This window comes from Triticum aestivum, chromosome 7B (genome assembly GCF_018294505.1).
Source record: "Triticum aestivum cultivar Chinese Spring chromosome 7B, IWGSC CS RefSeq v2.1, whole genome shotgun sequence".
NCBI lineage: Eukaryota > Viridiplantae > Streptophyta > Magnoliopsida > Poales > Poaceae > Triticum > Triticum aestivum.
The window spans coordinates 47,499,253-47,523,970 of NC_057813.1; the positions used below are offsets into that span (position 1 = coordinate 47,499,253).

At 45.8% G+C, this 24,718-nt stretch overlaps 1 protein-coding gene across 4 annotated transcripts; it reads right to left on the bottom strand.

Moving 5' to 3' along the window:
* Nucleotides 1-2,943: 2,943 nt before the first annotated feature.
* LOC123160671 (UDP-glycosyltransferase CGT) lies at nt 2,944-11,959 on the bottom strand. 4 transcript variants are annotated; one of them, XM_044578500.1, is made up of 2 exons: nt 7,446-11,959; nt 2,944-3,518 (listed from the first exon to the last, which is right to left on the bottom strand). In XM_044578500.1, the coding sequence occupies exon 1, from the start codon at nt 11,871-11,873 to the stop codon at nt 10,425-10,427; it is 1,449 nt and encodes a 482-aa protein (XP_044434435.1). In that variant the 5' UTR covers nt 11,874-11,959; the 3' UTR covers nt 2,944-3,518; nt 7,446-10,424. The 4 variants fall into 4 exon arrangements, with proteins under 4 accessions (XP_044434435.1, XP_044434436.1, XP_044434433.1 ...); XM_044578501.1 differs by having other exon boundaries at nt 2,944-3,538; XM_044578498.1 differs by having other exon boundaries at nt 7,434-10,349.
* Between the last annotated feature and the right edge of the window lie 12,759 nt (nt 11,960-24,718).

The window sequence follows — 24,718 nt, forward strand, 5'->3', positions numbered from 1 at the left end:
CATGTGAATAAAAGTATTTTTGCCATGGCAAAAATATGGAGTAAAATTTGTTAAACAAGGGCATGACAGAAGCTGTGGATGTTCTTAACATTCATAAATTTTTCCATCGTCATTTACAATTTTTTTGCCATGTTTAATTATAAAATTTTCCATGCATCGTAAACTTTATTTGCCATGGTCATTTACTAAAAATTGCCATCGTCTTGGCTAAAAAAATATGTTGCCATGCAAAATACATGAAACTAAAAAAATTCGTGATCTGCAAACTAAAATTGCCATGATCAATTTCTAAACTTACCAAGATCAAATAAAAAAAAGTTGCCATGGTTAATTAATGAGAAATTGAAACTTGCCATCATGTATGAACCAAAAATTGCCATGGTCAATTACTAAATTTACCATGATCAAATGAAAAATAGAGTTGCCATGGTTAAATTTAGAACTCTGTGATGATTCCTGAACTAGATTTTCCATGGTTTTTTTACCAAAAAAATTGCCTTCGCCTTGGAAATAAAAGTAAATTAGCCATGTCAAATAAAAAGTTCAAATTGCCATGGCAATAAAAAATGTTTGCCCACATCATGCTCGATCAATGATTGTAGACTTTGTTTCTTCTTCAATTGCACTGATCAACCAAACATGCATACAAGGACTAGATGGATCACTCCGACAGTAAACTGAACATGACATTAACGAACCAAAACAGAGATTGCCTCAAGCAATTGATTAGATTTGATTGAATCAACATGAAAGCAACATTAGAACAAGTGGATTAGCAGCAATTATAAATGTCTGATATGCTTGGCACTCTGTTCTACTAGTACTGAATTGCAATGCAAAAACATAATTGACACAAAAGCATGGCAGAATACTGAAACAACATTGGTGGACTAGATAGATCAATCAGACTTGCGGCTTCAAACAAAAATTACAGCGATGAGATGGATGGATGCATCTTGTACCTCCAGCAAGCCTCAAATGGAGGGATCAACGGCTGACGACGGCACTCGGAGCAAAAGCGGGAGCGGCTGCACAAGAAAACAGAAGTGGAAGCGACTGCCACCGCCACTCGACGTCCTCCATAGCGGCCAGCTCTCCTCAGTGACCGTGTGCGACGACGGGAGCAACCAGCCCTCGGCCCCATCACTAGCCGCTCCCTCTCTTCAAGTGTCGCGGCCTCCTCCATATCTACCGGCTATGCAGCCGCCTGATGCAGCCATCCCACATCCTCGCCGCCGCGACCCGGCAAAGCGACGCCACGAACGGGTCCCCGCCGACCAGGCCGCCGCGCCAGGATGTGGGTGGCTAGGGCGACCGGCAGCGCCACGCTTCTCGCACTCTCGGACGCGGCATACGCGCACGCGTGGTGCCGGACGGTGCCCTGGACGTGCAGGAGGAGCTCCCAATTCGCCGGAATAGCTCCTGCCGGTCGCCGCCCCCTCCCGCCAGCCGCATCCTCGCTGCCGCCTCCTCCCGCTGCGCCGCAGCGTGGTGCCCGGCGGGCGTCGCCCTACCGCAGGGACGCAGCCCTCCCGCATCCTCTCCGCCGCACTAGCACGCCACCTATACATGGCCATGGGAAACCCGGCCTGCCCCGATGCTACCCCCGGGCCAGGCTCGGGCCTAGATTTTGAGCCCGAAGGCCGGGCCAGGCCAGGCCCATCGTTTTTGCATTTTCCTGAAGGTCGGGCCGGGCCAACCCGGAGCCCGACAGGCTTTTACGTCTTCGGGTCGGGCTCGGGCCCAGAAAACAGGCCCGATGGCCGGGCCCGGCCTGGGTTTTTTGCGTCGGGCGTGGCTAGGCCCGGCCCGGCCCGAGGTATGGCCAGGTATAGCGCCACCTGCCGCCGCTCCAATCGCCGGAAGAACTCACCGCTGTAATCGCCTTCAATCCAAACGAGTGCATGTGATGACGTGGCAATGCAAGACCATCTAGATTCGTGCAGCGGCTATAAGCACGTTCGGCTCCAGGCCCAGAAACTCCGAATGTTAGGTAATTATTGATCCCGTTAATTTAAATATATCTATCTACATATCTATATAGCATTCAAACTAACCTACACTAGAATCCATTGTGAAGATCATCGTATGCCTATATGAAATATTGATACTTGCATATGATGAAGCTTAATTAATAGGAGTACTAAAAAAGCTAAAGGGAAGAACTCTCACCTTGTTTGGTGTGGTTTTCTCTGTCACTGGCGTTGGGTTTGGCTGTGGAGGCGCGGCTGGCGTCAAGCTCGGGGGCAGATGGCGGTTCTGCGGCGGAGGGAGGGGAGTCGAGCCGGAGGAGGAGAGAGAGAGATGTGCCCGCGTTATAACTGGCTAGGGAGGGGGTGGGTTGCGCGAGTATTATCCAATGTACGCCGAGTGTATTAAGTCACCCACTCGGCTTACAGTGGACCAAATGTTTTCGGTTTAAAACAGAAGAAAATATGTTATGTACGTCACGGGATTCGTTAGACAACACTCGGCCGTGAACTGCGACGAGTACGGCGACGTGGTGCATCTATTCGCCGTACGGGCCACGACGACCCTCGACTTCAACCCCAATACGCCGAGTTATTTTGGTACGCCAAGTGTTACTGAGCCATGTCATGGCGTATGCGGCGGTACGCTGAGCGACATGTCTTTACCGTGCGCCATGGCGTCGACACACAACTTAAGAGGGGACCAATAAATTAACATTCGACGTACCAAGAAAAGACAAGGCAAAACATGTTTTTTCTGTAGTGGAAGGAGCAGGCAAGCCGTTTCGGCGAGTACGAACAGCAAGGGCAATTTGTATTGCAGAGAAGAGAGTGTCAACGAGAGAATTTTTTTCCTTTTGACATGGACGAGAGAAATTTTTTTTTAGATCATCAGGGGAGTTTGGCGCCCCCCCCCCCCCCCCCCCCCCCCCGTTCCATTCATTATAAAATAAATGAAACCACATCAGTCCAATACCCAAGCATGCCTCAAACGCATGTTCTGAAAGATCAAAAACTAAAACAGTACAGGGTAAAAAAGGCCTGCAGGCTAATACAGGATTAGGGATCCAACGTTCTTGACTCTGAACTAAAACCGATGAGAACACTACAGCAAAGTGATCCGCATTCCTCCTGCATCAGCTAGAATCCTCATGTCTTCTGCAACGAGCATCTTGCGGACCTCCTTGATATGCTCCACGAGCCCCCCTTTCATCTTCTTGAGGGGTTGAGTTGGTGTGCCAGACCAGTCGAGAGGTGATGCAGGGCTCGAAATCGCCTGAACCGCCATTTTTGATGGTGGATCACTCGGCTTTGAAGAGTCTGGACTCTGGAACCCATCTTTACAAGCCCCAAAATCAAGCTTGGAGTAGAAAGAGGCATGGGTGGCACCTCCAGCGCCCATCAAGTTCCTTTTCACCCCAAAGTCAATTGGAGCGGGCTTTTGAGTATGCAGGATATCCAATGTAGTATCTCCTGCATTTTCTCGAGCGAGTCCTTGGTGTACAGAATCATCCACCTCTTGAGGGTCCTCCAGATCAGCCACCAGTTCTGTTTAACATCAGACCAGACTGCATTATCAAAAACATGCTTATTTCTAGTTTTCCACTAGCTCCACAAGACACAAGCACAAAATGCATTAAGTACTTCATGTTTCTTGTTAGCAGGCCAAAATTTGGCTATGGAATAGTAACTAGATCCTACTTCCATGGAAAGAAATGAGGAGACTGCATCCCAGATGTTTTTTGCAACCATACAGTCAAAAAACAAGTGGTTTACAGTTTCCTGTTCGGAGCAAAAAAGACAGTCAGGGTTCCTATCTATGCCCCTTTTAAGCAAATTGTCTTGGTCATAAGTTTATTATGCGCCAGGAGCCAGAGGAAAACCTGGATTCTGGGAGGCACAACAATGGACCACACAGAGGGGATATAGACAGGCTTCACCCCTCTAAAATTGATTATGGCATAAAGTGAACTAGAAGAGTAGACCCCCTTGGATTCATACTGCCAGACCATAGCATCAACATCAGTTTTGAGCACAGTCTCCTTTATGATTTGTTCAAGGCAGTACCACTCCTCCATCATGGCAGGGGTAAATATCCTCCTAAAAGTAAGTTTAATGTTACTCCCATCCCAAACTTCAGAGACTGTCACACATTGTTGGTGAAAAATGGAGTACAAAGGCCAAAACTGAACAGAGAGTGGGGAGGTTCCAAACCAGATATCCTCCCAAAATCTAATCTTCCTACCATTTCCTACTACCCATCTGTAGCCAAACTTAAGAGCTTTGGCAGCCCACATAACCCCTTGCCAAAAATTTGAAGAGGCTTGTGGCCTACATGCAAATATATTAGGAGCATTCCTAATATATTTGTTATCTACAATGGTTTTCCAGATTTTGCCCTCATCTTGGGCATATCTCTTGACCCAACTGCCCAGTAGACACAAGTTAAGATCTCTGATATTGGGGATCCCAAGCCCTCCATATTCTTTCTTCATACAAACTAGGTGCCAGTTGGCCAGGTGAATTTCCTGTTCCCCTCAAAGTCACTCCAAAGGCAATGAGCTAGTTGACTGTTAATCAAATTTAGGGCCCATTTAGGGAACTTAAAGAAGGACAGCAGGTATATGGGGATACTAGCTAAACAAGCTTTAATGAGAGTTAGCCTAGCAGAGTAGGACAGTAGCTTCCCCCTCCAGCCAGCCATCCTCTTTAAGATCTTATCAATAAGAGGTTGGATGTCTTCCCTCCTCAGCTTGTCATAGTGTAAAGGAATCCCTAGATACTTTATTGGAAATGTACCAACAGTACATCCAAAAGTATTCATGAAGTTGGTTAGTCTTTCCCCCTCAACTCCTAAAGGAATGAGTTCACTTTTAGCATAGTTGATTCTCATACCTGATACTCTCTCAAAGCAAGTCAAAATCATTTTCAGGTTAGCAGCTTTAGATTCATCTTTATCCATGAAGAGGATAGTATCATCTGCATATTGCAGACATATCACTCCACCAGGGATAAGATTAGAACAAAGCCCTTTTATCAGGTTATGAGAAGCTGCTTTAATGAGCATTCTAGTTAGCACATCTACAACAATGTTAAAAAGTAAAGGAGATATAGGGTCTCCTTGTCTTAGTCCTTTGTTGGTTACAAAGAAGTCACTATCAACCCCATTGACCTTGACTCCCACAGAGCTCATGTGGGTAATTTGATAAATCCATTTGGTCCAAACAGGACCAAAGTTTCTTTTTTGGAGAATCTCCATCAAGAATTCTAGGTTAACTTTATCAAATGCTTTCTCATAATCTAATTTTAGTACCAGTCCTGAATTATCAGAGTGGAAAGTAGAATGTAAAATTTCATGAGTTGTCACTACACTTTCAAGGATGAATCTCCCTTTTATGAAAGCTGACTGGTTGCTAGAAGTTAGGAAATTCATGAGAGTAGCAAGCCTATTAGTAAAAACCTTGGTAAAAACCTTAAAAATACAATTCAGCAAACTAATAGGTCTAAATTTCTTCATATCAGTAGCATCTTCCTCTTTAGGAATGAGAGTTATCATAGCAAAATTCAATCTATATATATATCAAGTTTTCCTGCATGGAAGTCATCAAACAGAGCCATAACATCCTGCTTGATAACTTCCCAGAATTCCTGAAGAAAAAGAAAGGATAGGCCATCTGGTCCAGGCGCTCCTTCAGAGTATGAACCAAAGATTGCATCCTTCAGTTCTTTTTCAGAAAATGGAGCTGGGAGGGTTTCATTATTATCTTCAGAGATTTTCCCCTCATCAGAGAAAAAATCTTGTCTTAAATTGAATCCTCCTCTAACTTCTTTCTTAAAGAGATCTTTATAAAAGTCAGAGGCTATTTTAACCATATCTCTAGTGTCTGAGGTAGGACCATCAGGGCCAACTAGTGAATGAATAAGGGTCTTCCTTCTCCTTTGGTTGGCTACATCAATGAAGTACATGGTATTCCTGTCTCCTTCTAGTATATCTCTATCCCTAGATCTTTGTCTAGCCTTGGTTTCCTCTTTAATCCAGATATATCTAAGCTCTTTTAGAATATTCTGCATCCTAGCATTCTCAACATCAGAGAGACAAGTTGTTTCTGATTTGATATCCAACCCATCATACTCTTCTGTGAGAGCAGTTTTCAACTTCCTAATCTCTGCTTCTACATTCTTACTCCACCCTTTGGAGAATTTTCTGAATCTTCTAACTTTTTCTTGCCAGACATCTATTGGTTTGCCCTTCTTGACTGGAGTTGTCCAGTTTTTGATGGCCAAATCTTTGAAATCCTTATGGAGCAACCACCATTTTTCAAATTTGAAACTGGAGCCTCTAGGACTGCTCCCCAACCCTGAATCCCATAGAAGGGGAGTATGGTCACTCCCAGTTCTGGGGAGGGCTTGGGAGGTGCATAGAGGGAACATAGCTTCCAGCTCAGTGGTGCAGAAGATCCTATCTATGGTAGTCATGATGCTATTCTCTTGGTTATTAGCCCAACTGAATTTCCTACTTGACATCCTAATTTCTAGAAGGCTCCATGTTTCCACCCAGGCATTAAATTTATCAGCCCAGAGATGGTTAATATTACCATTACTCTTATCATGCTGATATCTAACTAGATTAAAATCCCCTCCTATGAGAGTGGGCATTTGGTCATCTACAAAGAGGCTATGGAGTTCAGAGATAAAAGCATCTTTGCCCTCATCATATGGAGATCCATAAACAGCTATAACTCTAAAACAGGTCCCATTAGCTTTAACTTTCAGGTTACAGGACACAGAGTAATTCAGTGAGCTCCATTGCAGGACCTCAAAAATATCTGCATCTACACCAACCAAAACACCACCAGCAGTGCCTACAGCAGGGAGATGATGCCAAAGAAAATTCTTATTCCCACTAATGGACTTAAGAAAGGCAGTAGTAAGCTCTTCTTTCTTAGTTTCCTGGAAAGCAACTATACTAGCATTTGTTTTAGTCAAGGTATCTACAATACATGGTTTCTTTCCTGGGGTGGTGATACCCCTGATATTCCAGAATAAACAATTCATATTAAAAGAGTGCTTTCTTGGGGTGCTTGCCCCGCCTATGTTTGGAGATTTTAGACCAGATAATACTCTGGTCATCAGTAGCAGTAGAGCTCCTGTATAACCCCACGGGTGTAACAGGAGAATCTAAGTCAGCCTTTTGATTTTCTAGCCCAACAGGCTTACCCAGGGAGCCTATTTTTTCTACACCATCTTTTCCTAAAGTGTTATGTACATTATCTCTAGCTATGCTATCTGCTTGAGCAACACTTCCTATGTGGATAGGCCCTGCAGGCCCTTTAGGGATTTTGTTCTTAGAGACTACAAAAGCATAACTTTCTTTCTGTACATCAATCTCTACTCCTACCATTCTAGCTACAGAAATAAATGCAGGATCATGGAAATTCTCAAAGGAGTTTTTCTTAATTGTACCTTTGTGTTTACCTTTAGGCTCTTCTAGGTTCTGGACCTTCTTTGACCCCATGGCAATCTCCATGATTGTTCTCTCACCAATGTCAATTCTGGAGCTCTTTTTCTGTGCCTGGACTGGCCCCCATTTTTGAAGGATGGGTGGGGCATGAGTTGTGTTTGTGGTAAGACCTGGACTGAAAACCACTTCCTTCAGGGATTCATTCTCCACTACCACCTCAGCCTGGTCCTCTAGCAAGTTGATGTTATCCTCCTCCTCATCATCTCCAATCTCAATCTCTTGCAGCATTTTGAAGCTTTCATCTAAGGAAATGGGGTCCTGGAGTTGCTGTAAGTAGGCTAGCACATTTTGCTTAGTTTGGTGAGGAGTTCCAGAGGTAGAACTATTTCCCCCAGACTGAGATGAGGAATTTTTTGCAGTGTGATGAGAGCCTCCAGCCCCATCATCACTGTTGGCATTGTTCAATGATTCTTTTTCTTTACTCTTCTCAGTGTCTTCATCCAGAAGATCATCCTGATCGAGGTCATCCACTGGTGGTTCCACAACAATCTTGATCTTATACAGCTTGTCTTCTATTCCAAAGATTCTTTCAGTAGGAATTTTGGTAAAGTCTTTGCATATGATTTTGATTCTAACCACCTCAAAGAAAGATTTGAAGTTTCCCTGCCAGTCCACATCAATCAAAGAGCCCAAAACAGAGGCAATTTGCTCTAAAACTGACCATTCTGCCCAGGCTGGAGCCACTCCTCTTAACTGAAGCCAAACAGACTGGAGTTCTGCATGAAATTCCATCTCTCCTTTCCACACCTCAACATTGACTGAAACTCCATCAATCTCAGGCAGTCCAAAGTTGGGGTAGCCAGCAACTGTTGCTACAGGGGTATGAGGGGGGAATTTGACTAGAAAAGTCCAGCTGTCTAGTATCCTGATGTGCCATGGCCAATTGGTTTTGTATATGACAGAGAAGTTATGGGCTAGTTCTTCCTTAGTGACCTGCCCAGCTTCTATGTAAACAATCCCCACATTTTTCTTGTTTCCTACATGTTGCTCATTGACATCTGGGACATCAATTTTGAAGAAACCTAAACTTGAAGCTGCACTGCCCACATACTTAGCACAATTCCTAGGCTTCTTTCTAACTGGATAGTCATCTACTTTGTGTGTCACCATCTTGCAGATGAAACATGAGGGGGGGTTGGGGCACTAGGCCTTATGATGCCCAGGCTCTCCACATGTGTAGCAGGTAACACCACTGTAGTCACCTCCAGAAGAATCCTTGGCCTTGTTGATATTCTTGTTTTTGTTCTGTGGTTGCTTCTTCTTTTGCTGCTGAGTCTGATTGTTGTTTTCTCTGTTGTTCTCTACTACTGACTGCATCAAGGTAGTTTGCCCCTGATTCCCTTGCATCTGCATCTGGGGCGGTGCTTGCCCTTGGAATTGCAGACCGGTGCCTCCCCCTGCTGTTGCAGCTGTTGATTCTGCATCTGATTAGGTCCCCAACTGCCTGGCGCTCCCCACTGGTTCATCATCGGAGGCGGCTGCAAGAACGGCCCCTGGTACCATGGGGGAGGGGCACCTTGAAAGCCAAATCCGAAGGGGAATTGCTGCTGCGGGGGGCCAAACTGCTGCTGCGCCCACTAGTTCTGCCCGCTCCCTCCATGATCAGCTTGGTCAAGATGGCCATCGCCTCCCCTCTGATTCCTATTCAGGTCGCGTCTGCCTCGCCCACGACCACGGCCCTGAGCATCAGCCATCTCGATCAGATCCGAGAAGTTGGGCTGCTCCCCTCTCCACTCACTTGCAGAAATTGAAATAGTGGGCACTGAGAGGCGGTGTTGATCTTGATCGTAGGCAGGGTGGCAGTCTGCAACGGTGAAGGAGCGGCGGCGGAGGAGGGACTTCTCGATCCAGACTAGGACTGAGGGGGGATTAGGGTTTGTGGACGCGTCCCCTCCCCACAGCTGCCCAAAGTAGGCCCTGACGGCATCTCCTTCTTCCTCACGTGGCTGCTCCACCTCAGCACGCTCCCCCGCCTTTTGACTCGGGTCACACCTCCTCCATACTCTCTCACTGACGTGTGGGGCCTTGCACGGCGTCCCTCCCGCAAAACAGAGTATCTCTCCGACCTTGGCAACCAGCATCTTCTCCGGCGAGGCCTTGCTCAGCCGCATCCCAACTGTGTGTTGTCGGAGATCCACCCCATCTGGCGTCGCACGAGACCCAGGGTCAGCCGCTCACTTGAGCGGCGTACCAAGGTCCCAGGCAGATAGCTGGAGGCGTGGAGGATTCGAAATCTCCCTGACTAAGCTCATGGGAGAGAGGGCTGGAGAGACCAGAACGCTCTCCACTTGGCTCTGCTCGCCGGCGACGGCGAGATCATCTCCGCGCGCGCCCACACAATCACCTCCTCCGGTGAAATCTCTTCCCCCACCATCTTCCGCTCCATCTCTTCCTCCGGCGCCTCCACGCAGATCCGCGTGACTAGCTTGATCTTCGAGTCCCCCCTGGAAGGAAGCCGCATCGTCCTCCTCATACGCGCGCGATGCATCTCCTCCGCCATTTCTTCCCCGTCGTACCGCGCCCCTCTCTCCCTCCTCTCCATGGCGAGCCAACGGGCGAGGGGAAGAAGTCAACGCGACCAACGGGCGAGGGGGAGAAGTCCGCGCGACCGACGAGAAAGCCGCGGTGCGCCGGCGTGCGGGATTCGTCGGCGGGATCTACCGGATCTGGTGGCTACGGTGGTAGGTGGATGGGGCGAGGCAGGTTGCGTGCGCGAGAGCGAGACCGAGAGCGGTCATTTCAAACCCTCTGAACGAGAGAATTGTTATTACAAACAAAGCAAAGCAAGGTGATGGTACTTTATTATAAAGTGGGCTGGCAGAAGTAATCCGTGAGCTTCAGCATGCGAGTCACCTTCACGCTTACGTACGAAAATATAATTGACACAAGGAGTAGGAGGAAGTCTGCCTGAAGCAGCCCTCAAACGAACTACGTCAGTTGAGCGTGGAAAGAAACTGCTGGATGCTGCGATGGGTGGAGCCGCCTGGGGCGACGGCCTTGATGGCCTCCTCGCGGACCTCCGCCACCCTTGCCGAAATCGCCTCGTCGCCCATCACCTCCTTCACCTTCTCCGCAATCTCTGCCCCGGTCACGATCGACTCCTCCTTCTCCCAGGTCCAGTGCTCCATCCACAGCCCGAAGCCGCCGCTCCTTACCACCGTCGCGATCAGGCGCTGGTCACCCAGCATCGGCCATGCCAGGATCGGCACGCCGTGCGTGGCCGACTCTGTCACCGAGTTCCACCCGGAGTGGCTTATGAACAGCCCCACCGCCGGGTGCCTCAGGACCGCCTCCTGGTCCACCCACTCCTTGGTCACGAGGCCGCGCCCCTGCACGCGCCCCAAGAACCCATTGCCCACCACGTCGCCCAGCTCTGCCGTGTCCTGCCGATCCACCACCGTGGTCTTCACCACCCACAGGAACCGGCAGCCGCTGGCCTCCAGCCCGGCGCCGATCTCACGGATCTGTTCCAGCGCTGCCGCTATACGGCTGCCGAAGGCGACGTAGACCACCGACCGCGCTGGCTGCTCCCCGAGCCATCCAATAATAGGCGAGGCGCCATGTACCGGCTCTACCACCTTATCGCCTCTCGCCGCCGTGGTCGTGGACATGAGATTGAGGAGGCCGACTGCGTATACCGGAGGGAACCCGGGAACAACCTTGCCGCCTCGCAGGGCAGCCAGCACCTCCGGCTCCAAAGCGTCGAACGTGTTGACGAGAAGGCCGTCTGCTCTGGCGATCTCGCGGCCGTTGTCAATGAACTGCTTGGTGAAGAGGCTGTCGGGGTCGCGCAGCAACTGCGGGGGGTAATCCACCGGGACGCGTCCAATGCCGGGCACGTCGACGTCGCCGACGAGGTGGTCCGCGTTGGCGCTGTCGAGGTAGGCGGGGAAGTAGGCGAGGAAGGACAGCATGGTTGTGCAGGAGATGAAGAGTATGTGGCATGGAATCTGCAGCTCGTTCTTGGCCACGGGGATGACGTGGGAAGCCAGGGTGACATCCGTGACGATGGCTGACGCGCGCGGCGCGGCGCCGGCGATGAGTGGGCCGAGGAGATGGGCTGAGCGGCGCAGGGCCTCCCACCGTAGGAAGAAGGGGTCAGTCTCGGCGACGGTGGCGTCGTCCAACGGCAGGAGGTTGAAGTCAATGCGTCGGATGGCGGGGAAGGCAGCGAAGAGGCCGGCGAAGTGGTCGGCCTCCGCCTCCGTGACGGTCGGGAGAGCGGTCACGACTGAGATTTCCACGCCCATGTTGGCGAGGGCGGTAATGAAGCGGCAGAAAGGCTGGATGTGGCCCATGCCGGCGCTCGGGACGAAGACCAAATGCGGTGCCGGTGCACCTCTGACCTGCTCACCCGAGCTCGGCACCGCGGCGACAGGCATTTTGCGACTAGTCGGGCTTGGGCAATGGCGACTGGCGAGTGTTTGGTGTCTCGTCTGGTGTTGGGCAAATCAATCATCGGATCCATTTATAGCGGGAACTTGGCTTAGGATTCGATGCGTCTGTCACTCCGAGTGCTGTGCTACACCTATTGCTACTCCATCTTGTGGCGATTGTTTGGTATACTACCTCCGTCTAGGTGAATAAGTCATTCGTGTAGTTCTAGGTCATCGATTTGAGGAATTAAATATGTGCTATATGTCATGAAAAGTATATCACTAGATTTCTACAACGATGTAGTTCCTAAATATATATTTTTTATCACATATAATATATATTTAGATAGTTAAATCGTCAACCTAGAACTATGCGAATGACTTATTCACCGAGACGAAGGTCCACTAATTGCTATAAAAGCTAATGTGTACGATGATCACCGTAGGCAGGTGAACGCCATCAAGCCATGTTGGTCTTTATGGCACCGAAATTGCTGTCCATACGATTGTCTCACACCCGGTTTTTGTGCATTTTTCTCTCCCATAATGGTCTTTTTATAACACAAGTTAGAGGCGAGGATTTGTGGCTCTAGGACGCAACACACGCCTATATAAATATGAAAAAGTCCAAAATAAACCTTGAAGTCGTAGCCAAAAGCTAAATCAAACCCTAAACTTTGAATCCTGAAAATTGGCACTCTGAACTTGTAATCCTGGTCTATTTTAGACCCTTGACCTGTTTGGCACACCGAGAATACTACAATCCCGGCCGGGATAACCAGCTACTCTCAGAAACAAGAATTTGGGCCAGCCCACTATAACACAAGAAGAATTCATGAAGGTTAAAAAACTGTTTGCACGTTTCTAAAATTGTTCAGAAGTTAAAAAACGTTCATGTTTTATATTTTTAGCACGATTTCAATCCATTTTGTATTATATAAAAATTATTTGGAATTCTGAAATTCTGTTCGCATTTTAAATTCTGAAATTCTGAAATTCTGTTCATGTTCAGAATTACAACAGTTACATGCTATTAGTTTTTCGGATCTTCAGAATTGTGTCGCACTTTTTAATAATATTTTTGGAATTTTCATAAATTATTTCGTAAATAATGTTTTTTTTAAATGTTTCGGATTCTTGGCTGCGGACTCGACTGGGCCGGCCCATCTGACATAAAGCGAGTTTTAATTTCTTATCACGTGCTATAAAAATTCTTTCTTTCTTTTTCTTAACGCGCGAGGTAATACATCCAAGAGAAAAAAACATTTCGTGGAGTGAAATTTGGACCTGGTATGGTTGACCTGATTTCGCTAGCCTGAACAAAATTTTAAAGTGCGAATACTTTTTGTACAATGTAAAAAAAATGTATGCATGTTGTAAAAAAAATGTGTCATAACCTTAACAGAATATACGTGACATGTTTTTGAAAATGTCTATGCAAATTTAAAAATGTTGAACCATGTAAAAGAGTGTTCGTGCAGTTTTATAAAATGTTTAGTGTCATTAAGAAAATGTAAAATATGGATTTGGAAAAAATATTACCATGTATTCAAAAAAGTTTTGAAAACATTTAATTTAAAATTTTCCATAATGTATTTGAAAATATCAAAAGTTTATCAAATATTTAATGTGTGCATTAAAAATATATATTTGGTACTGAGAAAAATTAGACATGTGTGAAAATGAAAAAAGAAAAGAAAACGTAAAAGAAAAAAACTAAGAAAACAAATTAGTGCGCGTGCATGGGCGACTGCACTAGTGGGCCGGCCCAATTCAGCAAATACCGGCGAAGTCCTCTCAAGGTTTAAAATAGACCGGGATTACAGAGTTTAGTATGCTGATTTCAGGGATTGAGAGTTTGGGGTTTGCTTTAGCATTTCGCCTATAAATTCAAGATTTATTTTGGACTTTTTCCTACAAATATAGAACTGAAAGATATCTGGAAATTTCAAAAAAATCTAGAATTTTCGGGTATCAAACCTGGGTGCCCAACACCCGTGTTCAGTTTTGTGGGAAACGGGTGCCCGTGATAATCCCGCTAAAAAAGTCAAAAAATTCTATGTATAAAAAAATTAATTGGATGTGGCTCGTATTTAGGGCCATATTTCTCTCGGCACGGATACCATGTGCACTCCTTCCCTATGAAACTGAACACGAGTGTAGAATGAGTACACGGGTTTGATATCCCAAAAATTCAGAATTTTTTGATACTTTCTCGTATTTTTTTATGATATATTTATATAAGTGTGTACATCTGGGAGCTTCAATGCATTTCTCAGTTACCGGCTTACTATTTTCTTTTGGTTGTGGTTGGACCATCCTAATCATGCTGAGTGAACGTTTTATTTCACAATATCTCAGAAATTGAGGTAACATATTAAACTTCTCTGGCGCATTTAGGGATGTAAGTGGACGTGTCTGCTAAGTCCGTGAACATCTACATTTTATGAAATTTGTATTAGCTTGATTTTTAAAGTAACATTGATTAGCTTTTTTTTTGTCTTGGTGAACAATCACGTCGCTCCTATTTAGCCTGCTCATGGTGGGAACCAGGAAGTCATTTAACCTAGTAGTAACATGCATGCATATATTACTATTCTACTCTTTTTTTCTGTTTATTTAAAAATCACTCCAATCAAGACAAATAGTGAGTGGTGAAGGTCTCTGACTCGATCACTCCGTGTACTGATGAGTGCTGTGCTACACCTATTGCTACCCCACGTTGTGCAATTGTTTGGTACACTACTAATTGCTATGAAAGCTAATGTTTACGGTGATCACTGTAGGCATGGTGAACGCCATTAAGCCATGTTGGTCTTTATGGCACCGAAATTGCTGTCCATACGATTGTCTCACACTTACTTTTGTGCATTTTTTTTCTCCCATAATGGTCTTTTTATAACACAAGTTAGAGGCGAGGATTTGTGGCTCTAGGATGCAACACACGCCTATATAAAAATAGAACTAAAAGATATCTGGAAATTTCGAAAAAATCTAGAATTTTCTGGTATCAAACCTGGGTGCCCAACACCCGTGTTCAGTTTTGTGGGAAACGGGTGCCCGTGATAATCCCGCTAAAAAAGTCAAAAAATTCTATGTATAAAAAAACTAATTGGATGTGGCTCGTATTTAGGGCCATATTTCTCTCGCCACGATACCATGTACACTCATTCCCTATGACACTGAATACGAGTGTAGAATGAGCACACGGGTTTGATATCCCAAAAATTCAGAATTTTTTGATACTTTCTCGTATTTTTTAGTGATATATTTGTATAAGGGTGTATGGCATCTGGGAGCTCCAATGCATTTCCTTACCGGCTTACTATTTTCGTTTGGTTGTGGTTGGACCATCTTAATCATGCTGAGTCAACGTTTCATTTCACAGCTCAGAAATTGAGGTAACATATGAAACTTCTCTGACGCATTTAGGGATGTAAGTGAACGTGTCTGCTAAGTCCGTGAACACCTACATTTTATGAAATTTGTATTAGCTTGATTTTTAAAGTAACATTGATTAGCTTATTTTTTTTGTCTTGGTGAACAATCACGTCGCTCCTATTTAGCCTGCTCATGATGGGAAAGTCATTTAACCTAGTAGTAACATGCATGCATATGTTACTATTCTACTCTTTTTTCTGTTTATTTAAAAATCACTTCAATCAAGATAGATAGTGAGTGGTGAAGGTCTCTGACCCGGTCACTCCGTGTACTGTTGAGTGTTGTGCTACACCTACTATTACCCTGCCGCGTGGCGATTGTTTGTTAGTACATACTACCTCCGTATGGGTTTACAGGGCCCTTAAGAAACACAGCCGTGTCCTCCTTTACTAGCCCCTCTTATCAATTGTGGTTCCGTTAATTAAGGGCCAGCCGCTGCATGTGAGGGATGAGTTAATTGCATAGAAGTACTTCACTTGAGCACGTCGTGACGGATTGGTACCACTAGTCATATTTTTTACATGTCAGTACCATCTCTACGCCTAATTGTTGCAAAACGGTCTAAGTCGCGTATAATAGTGTATTGACGTTGTATCTGATCGACGGGCCCCACTGTCAGGTGCTGATGCGGCATGTCGTTTTGCGAAAAAGACCTTGACCGACGGCCCCCTGTCAGGTGCTGATGTGGCATGTCGTTTTGCAAAAAAGACCCTTAGTTTTTATTTAATCATGCATATATCCTTTGTTGGCCAGAAATGGGTCCTGCCAAAAAAATTACTCACGCACGGACGCGGCCTGGATTCGAACCCGCGACCTGACTTACGCAGAGAGCGCTCGCTACAACTGCGCTTCAACATCAACTAGTGGTTGGGGCGCCGCTTGAGGCGTGCATGTCCGGTGCCAGGTAGGTGGCCGCACTTTTCATTCTCCTTTTGGTGCTATGGGTAGAACATATACATGAAACTGCCGATCAACTCATGTGGACTTTGATTACAGTTCAAGCTGAGCAATGTAGGTAGTAGTTACAGGACCAACAAAAATGCATTACTTGCAATGTATATTCATAAAGTAAATCAGAGATATTATTAATAGGTAGACTTATATGAACGCAGAGTAGCGGTCTTACATCCAACAAAGACTTATACCTATAGAGATGACTGGTGAGATGACTGGTAGCTGGGCGCGTCTCTTGAGGCGGAACTGTGCGCACTAATCATGTTGCCGTACTTTTTAGCTTCTCTGTATGACATCACACATAGTTTAGTAAAAATGCTTGAGAAACATATATAAATCTTCTCCTCTTGTAGCATGTCAAATTGTAGGAGAATACTTATAAGGCATTAAAGCAGGACCTGAAGCAATGAATACAATTAAGAATACTCTCAACAAGACTCTCAGAATAACTATAACCCCACTATTCTGTAAAAAAAATATAATAAAAAGCATAGATGAACTAAAACATTCAAACACATGTGTATGCGTGTAAAATTTAAACTGAATCTTCATTAGTAGCATTCCATGGTTGCCAAACCCTTTAGCTATAGTCATTTCTCCCACAACAGGTTCCCCAATCAAAATTGGATTATTCGTTGTCCCTGAAACAAAATCCGAATGCACCAACAAACTGAGCTAGGAAAAAGAAATGAAGAATCTGTAACATGAAAAGCCGGTCGTCGATTTGCACCTCTGATCGTTGCCTTGTACCTATGCTTAAATTGTTGTTGACCTACCTGAACGGGACCACCCAGTAATAAACTTCAAGACTGAGGTAGCTAATCTGAAATTATGAAAAAGCTATACCCTATGACCTGATGGGGTGTTTTTCAGAAAAATTGACAATATAACTATACAAGACAATACGACAGGATGGTCTTAAGTTGTACCAAGAACAAACAGATCAAGATGCAAAAAAGGAGTACGTAGAAAAGAATCGCTAGGAGAGTGACCAATATACAGATTCTAAGAATGAGAATCTTAGATGAATAATCCCAAGTTACCACAGCATAAATACACCAACATGTGAATCAGAAATACAATGTTTCAAATTATTTGATGCTATTTGTCAAATGCATTTTTAATTTTCAGTTGTGGTCATATTCAATGACTCTGAATTTTACACATTATTAGACGACCTTGTATAGAATATATGCAAAATAGATTTGCAAGGCAGATACCTCATTCATACAATTGCTGATGAAAGAACAGGTAGCAAATCATATAACAGGAGAGCTTACATCTTTTTTGAAGCCCTGGTTGTTGTTGGCTTTGAGCTCCTGAACCCTCTTCCACAAACAGTTCAGCTTAACTCTCAGCTTCTTGATCTCCTCACAGTAGTTTATCCCCCCTGAAATAAACCGGGAATACTACTTAGATGCCATCTACTCTAAACGTCCACCGCCCAAATTGTCCTCGTCCTCATGGTGTAGGTCAGCCGCTTGTATCGCACAAAATCCATGACAATGTCGATCCTGCCCTTCTGATCGCCCTGAAAAAGGGGGCGATGGATATTAATTATTCCAGTGACCGGCGTGAAGGTTTGTGAGAGGAGGTGGTGCTTGAATCATTGAGAAATCAATCACTTAACTATTAGTCGGTAAGTTCAATGGGTATTAAATGATTCCCTTTCTAGATATGCTTGTTGAATAAAAGAAAATCAGAAGCATTCCATGGCAAAAGCATGTAAATGGCTAGCTTGCTAGCTAGAGAGGTTATAGGCAGAAGAAAACAAATTAATAACATTGATCGATCCCGTAACAGTTGAACAATGTTTTTCAGTTCGTTGTTAAGCAGCAAGCACAAACGCCAGATTTGATTGGGGGACAATCCTTTCCTGGGTTTCAAAGTTAATAAACGGTAGGAGTCGAACAATACATAGTGCCACCCTTCCTCCTTGTTTGATTCACCACTTCCGGCTTCAAAAGAAAACGAATTAACATAATAATCACATAATTTTATATGAGGTAAACTGAAAAAATGTTAAAACTTGTGCAGGCATGGAAGATGAAATCAGATGGAGATGGTGTTCACCAGGAGCTTAGGCCCGTTGAACCGGCCCTGATGACGCCAGATGTAAAGAGGGGCACAGCCGCATCTGGCCTGCTTGTGTAGACTGCCACAACAAACCTCATCTAGGAGTCTAAAAGATGAGGAGGTCAAGCGGAAAGACCCAGCCATGATAGTGCCAATAAGTTTGCGTCTGCTCAATTCCCTTGTCTACTACATATTAGTTACATAAATCAGAAAGAAAGGTAACTCATACATTCTATTAGTAATGTGTCAACTGAGACTATGTATTGGCGATTGCTTTAATTAATGGTTCATTTAATAGCATGCCTAATCTGATTAATAAAGTTTGCAGCTAAATTATGCAAGGAAATGGAAAATCTGTATATGTTAAACCTGCCAGTGCACGGTCAGGTGGAAGGGGGGGCCTTCATCCTGTTGGTTGGAGCTTTTGGATGCATGAATCCAGAGAAGCCATGGCAATGGAGCCAGCGACTACTTTGATGCTGCAACATGAATTCAAGTTCAACATTGTCTTATGTTTCTTCGTCTATCTATTATTAGGAAAAGACAAGTGTTATGGTGTTGCTAGAAGGAGGGCGCGAGAGGGCCGGCCGGGGGCCTTTCTGCCCACGGCCGGGCAAGACGGAAGGGATTTTCTTCTTAATTTTTGCTTGATTAGATAGATACATCTCCTCTCTTTATGTAGAGAGGTTTACTTGACTCCCAAGCAAGGCTTACTTGACCCCTAAGCAAGCGACCCTTATCTCTAATTAACCCTAAGACTAATGGGCCCATTAGGCCCATAACATACTAACACTACACCCCACCTGGACATGCAGCTTGTCCTCGAGCTGCAGCCTAACCAACTTATAACCATGACTCGACGCAACATAAACCTAACACCTAAAAACAAGCCTTTTACATCTCGGCTTGTTTTATTATTCTCAACCTAAAATGGACTGAGACGCTTTATTTTGGACCCTTTAACAAAAAATGGACACCATCCGCACGTCGAACGTGCACGTGTACAACCACCTGGATCCCATGGACACCACCTGGACTGAAGGAGTGCATGTGTATGGCCACCTGGAAGTGGTTGCAAGAGCGACCAGCAGAAGCGCCCTCGCGGCGGACGGCGGCGGAAAGCAGTGGTGCTACGCGGTGCGCTCCTGTCAGTGACACCCTGCCTTCTCCCCGCCGGACGGCTGTTGGTCTGCACCGCACAGGGAAGAGTGGAGGGCTTGCGATTGAGAATGACGAGGAGGGGTGCGCCCCCCCAACCGCCGATGTCGCAGACTTTGAGGTCGCTGCTCGCGGGGAAAGCAACATGCCCGCCGCCCGTGGAGGAAACCGCATGCCCAAGATCCCCGACCCAGCGGATGAGATCGAGGTCCTTTGCGCAGCGAAGGGCAACTTGGAGGAGCGGCAGCTGCAGACCACGCATCTCCCGCACACGCCGACGCGCTAGGAGGCCGCGCGCAGCAGCCTGCAGCCTCACCGTCGCCGATACGTGGCGGGTAGCAATCCAAGATGGAAGCGGTGACGGCAACGGCGGGGACTTGATCTGCTGGATGTGGACGCCCTGGGATGGCGGCGGCGCTGATGGGAATGAGGTCGTCGCACTCCCGTCATAGGGCATCCCATATTGGGCGGCGTAGCTGACCGGCGGTGGCTGCTGCGGCGGAGCGCCAGGCGCGGCGGAGGCCGCCAGGAGCGGCGGCTGCCACTGCAGCCAGGGCTGGGCGGATGTGGCGACGGATGGCAGCTGCAGCGGCCCGGCGAGCGCGGTGAAGGCCGCCTAGTGCGGCGGCTGCCATAGCAGCCACGGCGGCCCGGGGGCGGGGATGGGCAACGCAGCCGGGTGCGGCCCGTAGGACCCGACCAAGAACAGGTGGATCTCCTGGACCGTCTGGGTTAGGTCCCGCAGCACCCCGGACACCTCCTCCCATGTGAGGACGACAGGGGCGGGCGCGACGGAGGACCCCGATGCGGGCAGGAGCGGGGCGACGGGCGTGGTGGTCGCCAGAGGCGACAAGGTGACCGGCAGCGGAAGAGACGGGCTTGGCGGCGGTGAAGACATGATCGAACCGAAGCTAACTGATACCAAATTGTTATGATGTCGCTAGAAGGAGGGCGCGAGAGGGTCGGCCGGGGGCCTTTCTGCCCACGGCCGGGCAAGACGGAAGGGATTTCCTTCTTAATTTTTGCTTGATTAGATTGATACATCTCCTCTCTTTATGTAGAGAAGTTTACTTGACTCCCAAGCAAGGCTTACTTGACCCCTAAGCAAACGACCCTTATCTCTAATTAACCCTAAGACTAATGGGCCCATTAGACCCATAACATACTCTATCAACAAGCATTATGTACTCTGTAATTTATGTATGGACAGTAAGCTTTTATGTTTTGGAACGACAATGTACCATAGATGCATGGAAACTATCTGTACTTTCAATCGGTTAGTGCAAACTAAAGAATTTGCAAACATAATGTCAGGGAGTCCTGTGTATTTATGGCAGGTGTATGTGTAAGACAATATTTCTTATTCAATGCAAGGACTTCCTCGGTCCCCCCTAATTCCAGAAACAGCGTAAATGTGAATCTCAAGTGCTAATTTTTCATGCAAAAAACAACAAGAATAATCTACTTATCTAGTACGATAGCTCAAACTTCAGGTATAGTGAGGGCCATTTGACAGTATTAACCACTACAGATATATTGACAAGAGAATGAAAAATAAGAGAAATTGACAAGAGAAAATTATCCTGATCTTAAGTCAATTCTCCCCATGAAACAAAATTGGAGTCATCTTTCTTTCTTCCTTCCTTGCCTTGTTAGGTGGAGACATAAGGAGAATGGAGTTGATTGACTTCAGAAATCAACATTGCTGGCCAACTTTCGATGCGGCTGTGCTGAGAAATCGTCTTTATATATGGTTTATACGCGTATAAATGACAGCACTTCAGAAATCATCTTTATACGCAGTTTCTACTACCACAGCAGTGCTGAGAAATTCAGTTGTCATTTCAAAAAAATATCATCATGTTAACAGATTTTGCACACTGAATTCATTTGGCTGATTCTCTACACTGAATTTATATGCCTATCACAAATTCACAAACCAATGAACTGTTCACAAAGTGCCCATTTAGTCCCAGAATGTATATGCCTATCACAAATGAAGTACTAACAGTCCTAAAAATTAAGTGGGCAAACGCGGCTCTGAGAGAGAACATGGTATTTGTTATCCAATAAGGTCTTATACAATGGGAGGTGCTTAGGGGAGGTGCTTAGAGAAAAAACCAGGTTTTTTTTAAGCACCGATGCTTATTTGTACAGGATAGACGCTTAACTAAGTGTCTCTCCTGTAGAAATAGGCACCGGTGCTTCAGAAAAACCCGGTTTATTTTTCTAAGCATCTCTTTAAGCACCTCCCATTGTACAAGGCCTAAAGTGTCAAACGAGTGACTGTGGGGCAACAACACTGAAGAATTATTATTGCCTCCTCTATTTCTAGATGTGTCAAGAATTGTAATTCCCATCAATTAGTTGATCCAAACCGGAGAATTTTCAAACATTAGGGCAGGGAATCATGTATGTTTATGGCATGCAATCTTTATAGTGGAAATCTCAAAATGAAATACACCTGAAGCCAAGTTGCACATACTGTAGATAGCAATGTTACCTGAAGCTTCTTATTCAGTGTAAACTACATGAGTAGAAGCACATCTTATTGGGACAACTGATTCCCAAATCGATTGGCATGTAAAATTTACATTTATGTGGTAATGGGTGCAGCTTCCCATTTGTCTGTACGGGTCCCAAAGGACACAAACATACAAATATTTTTTTACTTCTTGGCATTCACAAAATTATCTTTTACATGAAGGACCATATGCTGCTGGGATCCATTTTGAATATCCGACAGAAAACATGCTTCTCTTTTCATCATTGGTTCCAATTTCGTACAGCCAAGCAACAACAAGCCTGTGCCTAATCTCCTCACCTCATAGGAAAAAAGAGAAACGGATGACAAGAGAGTTAGAGTGAGAATCGAGAGCGGCAAACTACTTATGCAAGCGTACAAGCGATGTCTGGGATTGATGGGGAAGAAACCAGAGGCGGCACCACTGACCTGTGGACGCGGTGCACCGGCAGTGTCGTCACGATCTTTCATCTCCATTCCATCACACACTCGAATCGATACCAATTGGAACAAACAAACAAAAGAGCAGGATACCATGGTGGCACATAGCTCAGGTCAGCATGGTTCCATGGCAGCAACCTAAAATTCACAACAATATATGGTTATACGCCTGGAACACTAGGAGAAAACAAATGTAAATCTAGATCTGCCTCCTCTTGAACACCAAACCAAATCACCAGAAGGATTTGTTGTTCCACTTTCAAAGAGAGAGAGAGAGATGGACCTGCCGGTCAGAGGTGAAGGGGAAGTTGGCCTCGCTGGCGTCCGTGGCGAGGTCGGGCACGCAGCTGACGATGCCTCCTTCATCTCGCTCATGGCCTCCCGCAGCGGAGGACGCGCCAACGACCGCATCGACCTCGTCCTCCTGTGGCTTCCACGGGACGAGAGCTCGCAGCGCCGCCCACCTTCTCGGTCTTGCCGCCGCCTTGCCGACACGGCCGTGTGGAGAAGCGGCGCCGCACCTTGCTACGAGGGAGCATGGCCAGCGCCGGAGGAGCGATAGCGGCAGCAGCGGCGGCAGCAACCCTAACAGGGAATGTGAAGACAAACGAGAGAGGGGCCTGCGTGTGAGAGATGAAAAGGAAGCACAGAAAGAATGGATGGGCGACCTAGGAGAGAGCGCGCACCGTCGCGCATACGCTGGTGGAGGCGCAGTCCACGGCCGTCGTTGCGTGGACCAAGGCCGGCGCTCTTGCCTCTTTTCCCCGTGTGCGCCGCCGCCGTCTTCTCCTCCCACCCACTCCCCCCTCGAGACGACGACGTTGGTGTGGAGACGCTCGTGGCGGCGGAGGCGGAGGGATATGCGGGAGAGGAAACGAGAGAGAGGGAGGTCACGTGCTGCCTTCATGGCGAAGATAACCTGGGGAGGTGTTATCTGCGGTAAACGAGCGGCACAACCTCAATCCCTGCGACAGTAAATTTTTGACGTGGCTAGCGAGAGGGTTCGCCCTTGTAGCGACTGTTAATGGGTTTAATTGGGCGAAGTTGCACGCGTACGCTCATTTATATCGGCCACTTTGCTTTTCACAAAATACAAAATAAAAATTTAACAGTGCGCTCGCCCGCCGCGAATAGAAACCGTGCCGATCTGTTCGCAACGCGCGCTCGCTACCGCTGCATCGTTTGCGTCAACTAGTACATGTACGACTTTGTATACTATCAACCGTTCCGTTTTCATACAACATTAATTTTTTTCCCAAAAAACTACCGCCCACCTGTATTCGAATCCGCGCGGTCCCTGCCCCTGCGCTACTGCATCATTTGCTTCATATAGCACGTGTGCAACTTTTTATACTTTTGGCCATTCCATTTTGTATGCGATACTAAAAAATGTGTATTAAATGTTATACGACACTACGAATATTTATACAATATTATAAAAAATGTTTATCGCATCATATAATTAAAAAGATGTTAATTGCATCATATATTAAAAAGTTAATCGTGTAAAAGCGTATCGTATATGAAAAAAATGTCCATCACATCTTTTACTATGTATGTTGAACATCTTTCAATATACAATTATCTTATTTAATATAAGATGAACATTTTTAAACTAGTCAATTGCACGTGCTTTGCACGCGATGCATAGTATGTACACATCAGCGTGGTTATGCTTATATACTCGAAATGCCTTGTAATATTTCTTTCTCCTTCTATACGTTGTGATTGTAAAAAAAATGTAAAGAGAAACATTTACAGCAAAACTTTATAATACTATGAAACATACGCTTGATCCATGTAGAGCATTAGAGAGTGAATAAAATAGAAATATCGAGAGGATTCTGTGGTGGGCCCAGTCTGAGATAAGATAGGTAGTGGCATGCCCCTTCACTCTTCAATTTTTTTATAACAAAAGGTCCAAACAAAATTTAAAAACTGATGTACTATAGTAGTAGAAAAACAGGATGAACTTTTTTTGTATTATAAAACGTTCATCTTATATATATTGAACATTTTTTAATATATATTTAAATACATTAAAACTGAGCACTAATCCAGCCATCTCAGGGCATTAGCGTCCACAGCCATCGGATATATAGTTTTCTAGCGTTTTCGACCGTACAATGAAAGTCTTCCGCGGTACTTCTCGCGACTGGAGTGGGCAGCTACCCCCGCGACAAAATTGGGGGGCTGTGGTTAATTGGGCCATCTCGCATGAAGCCCTAATAAACATCACAAGGAAAAAAACATCAAA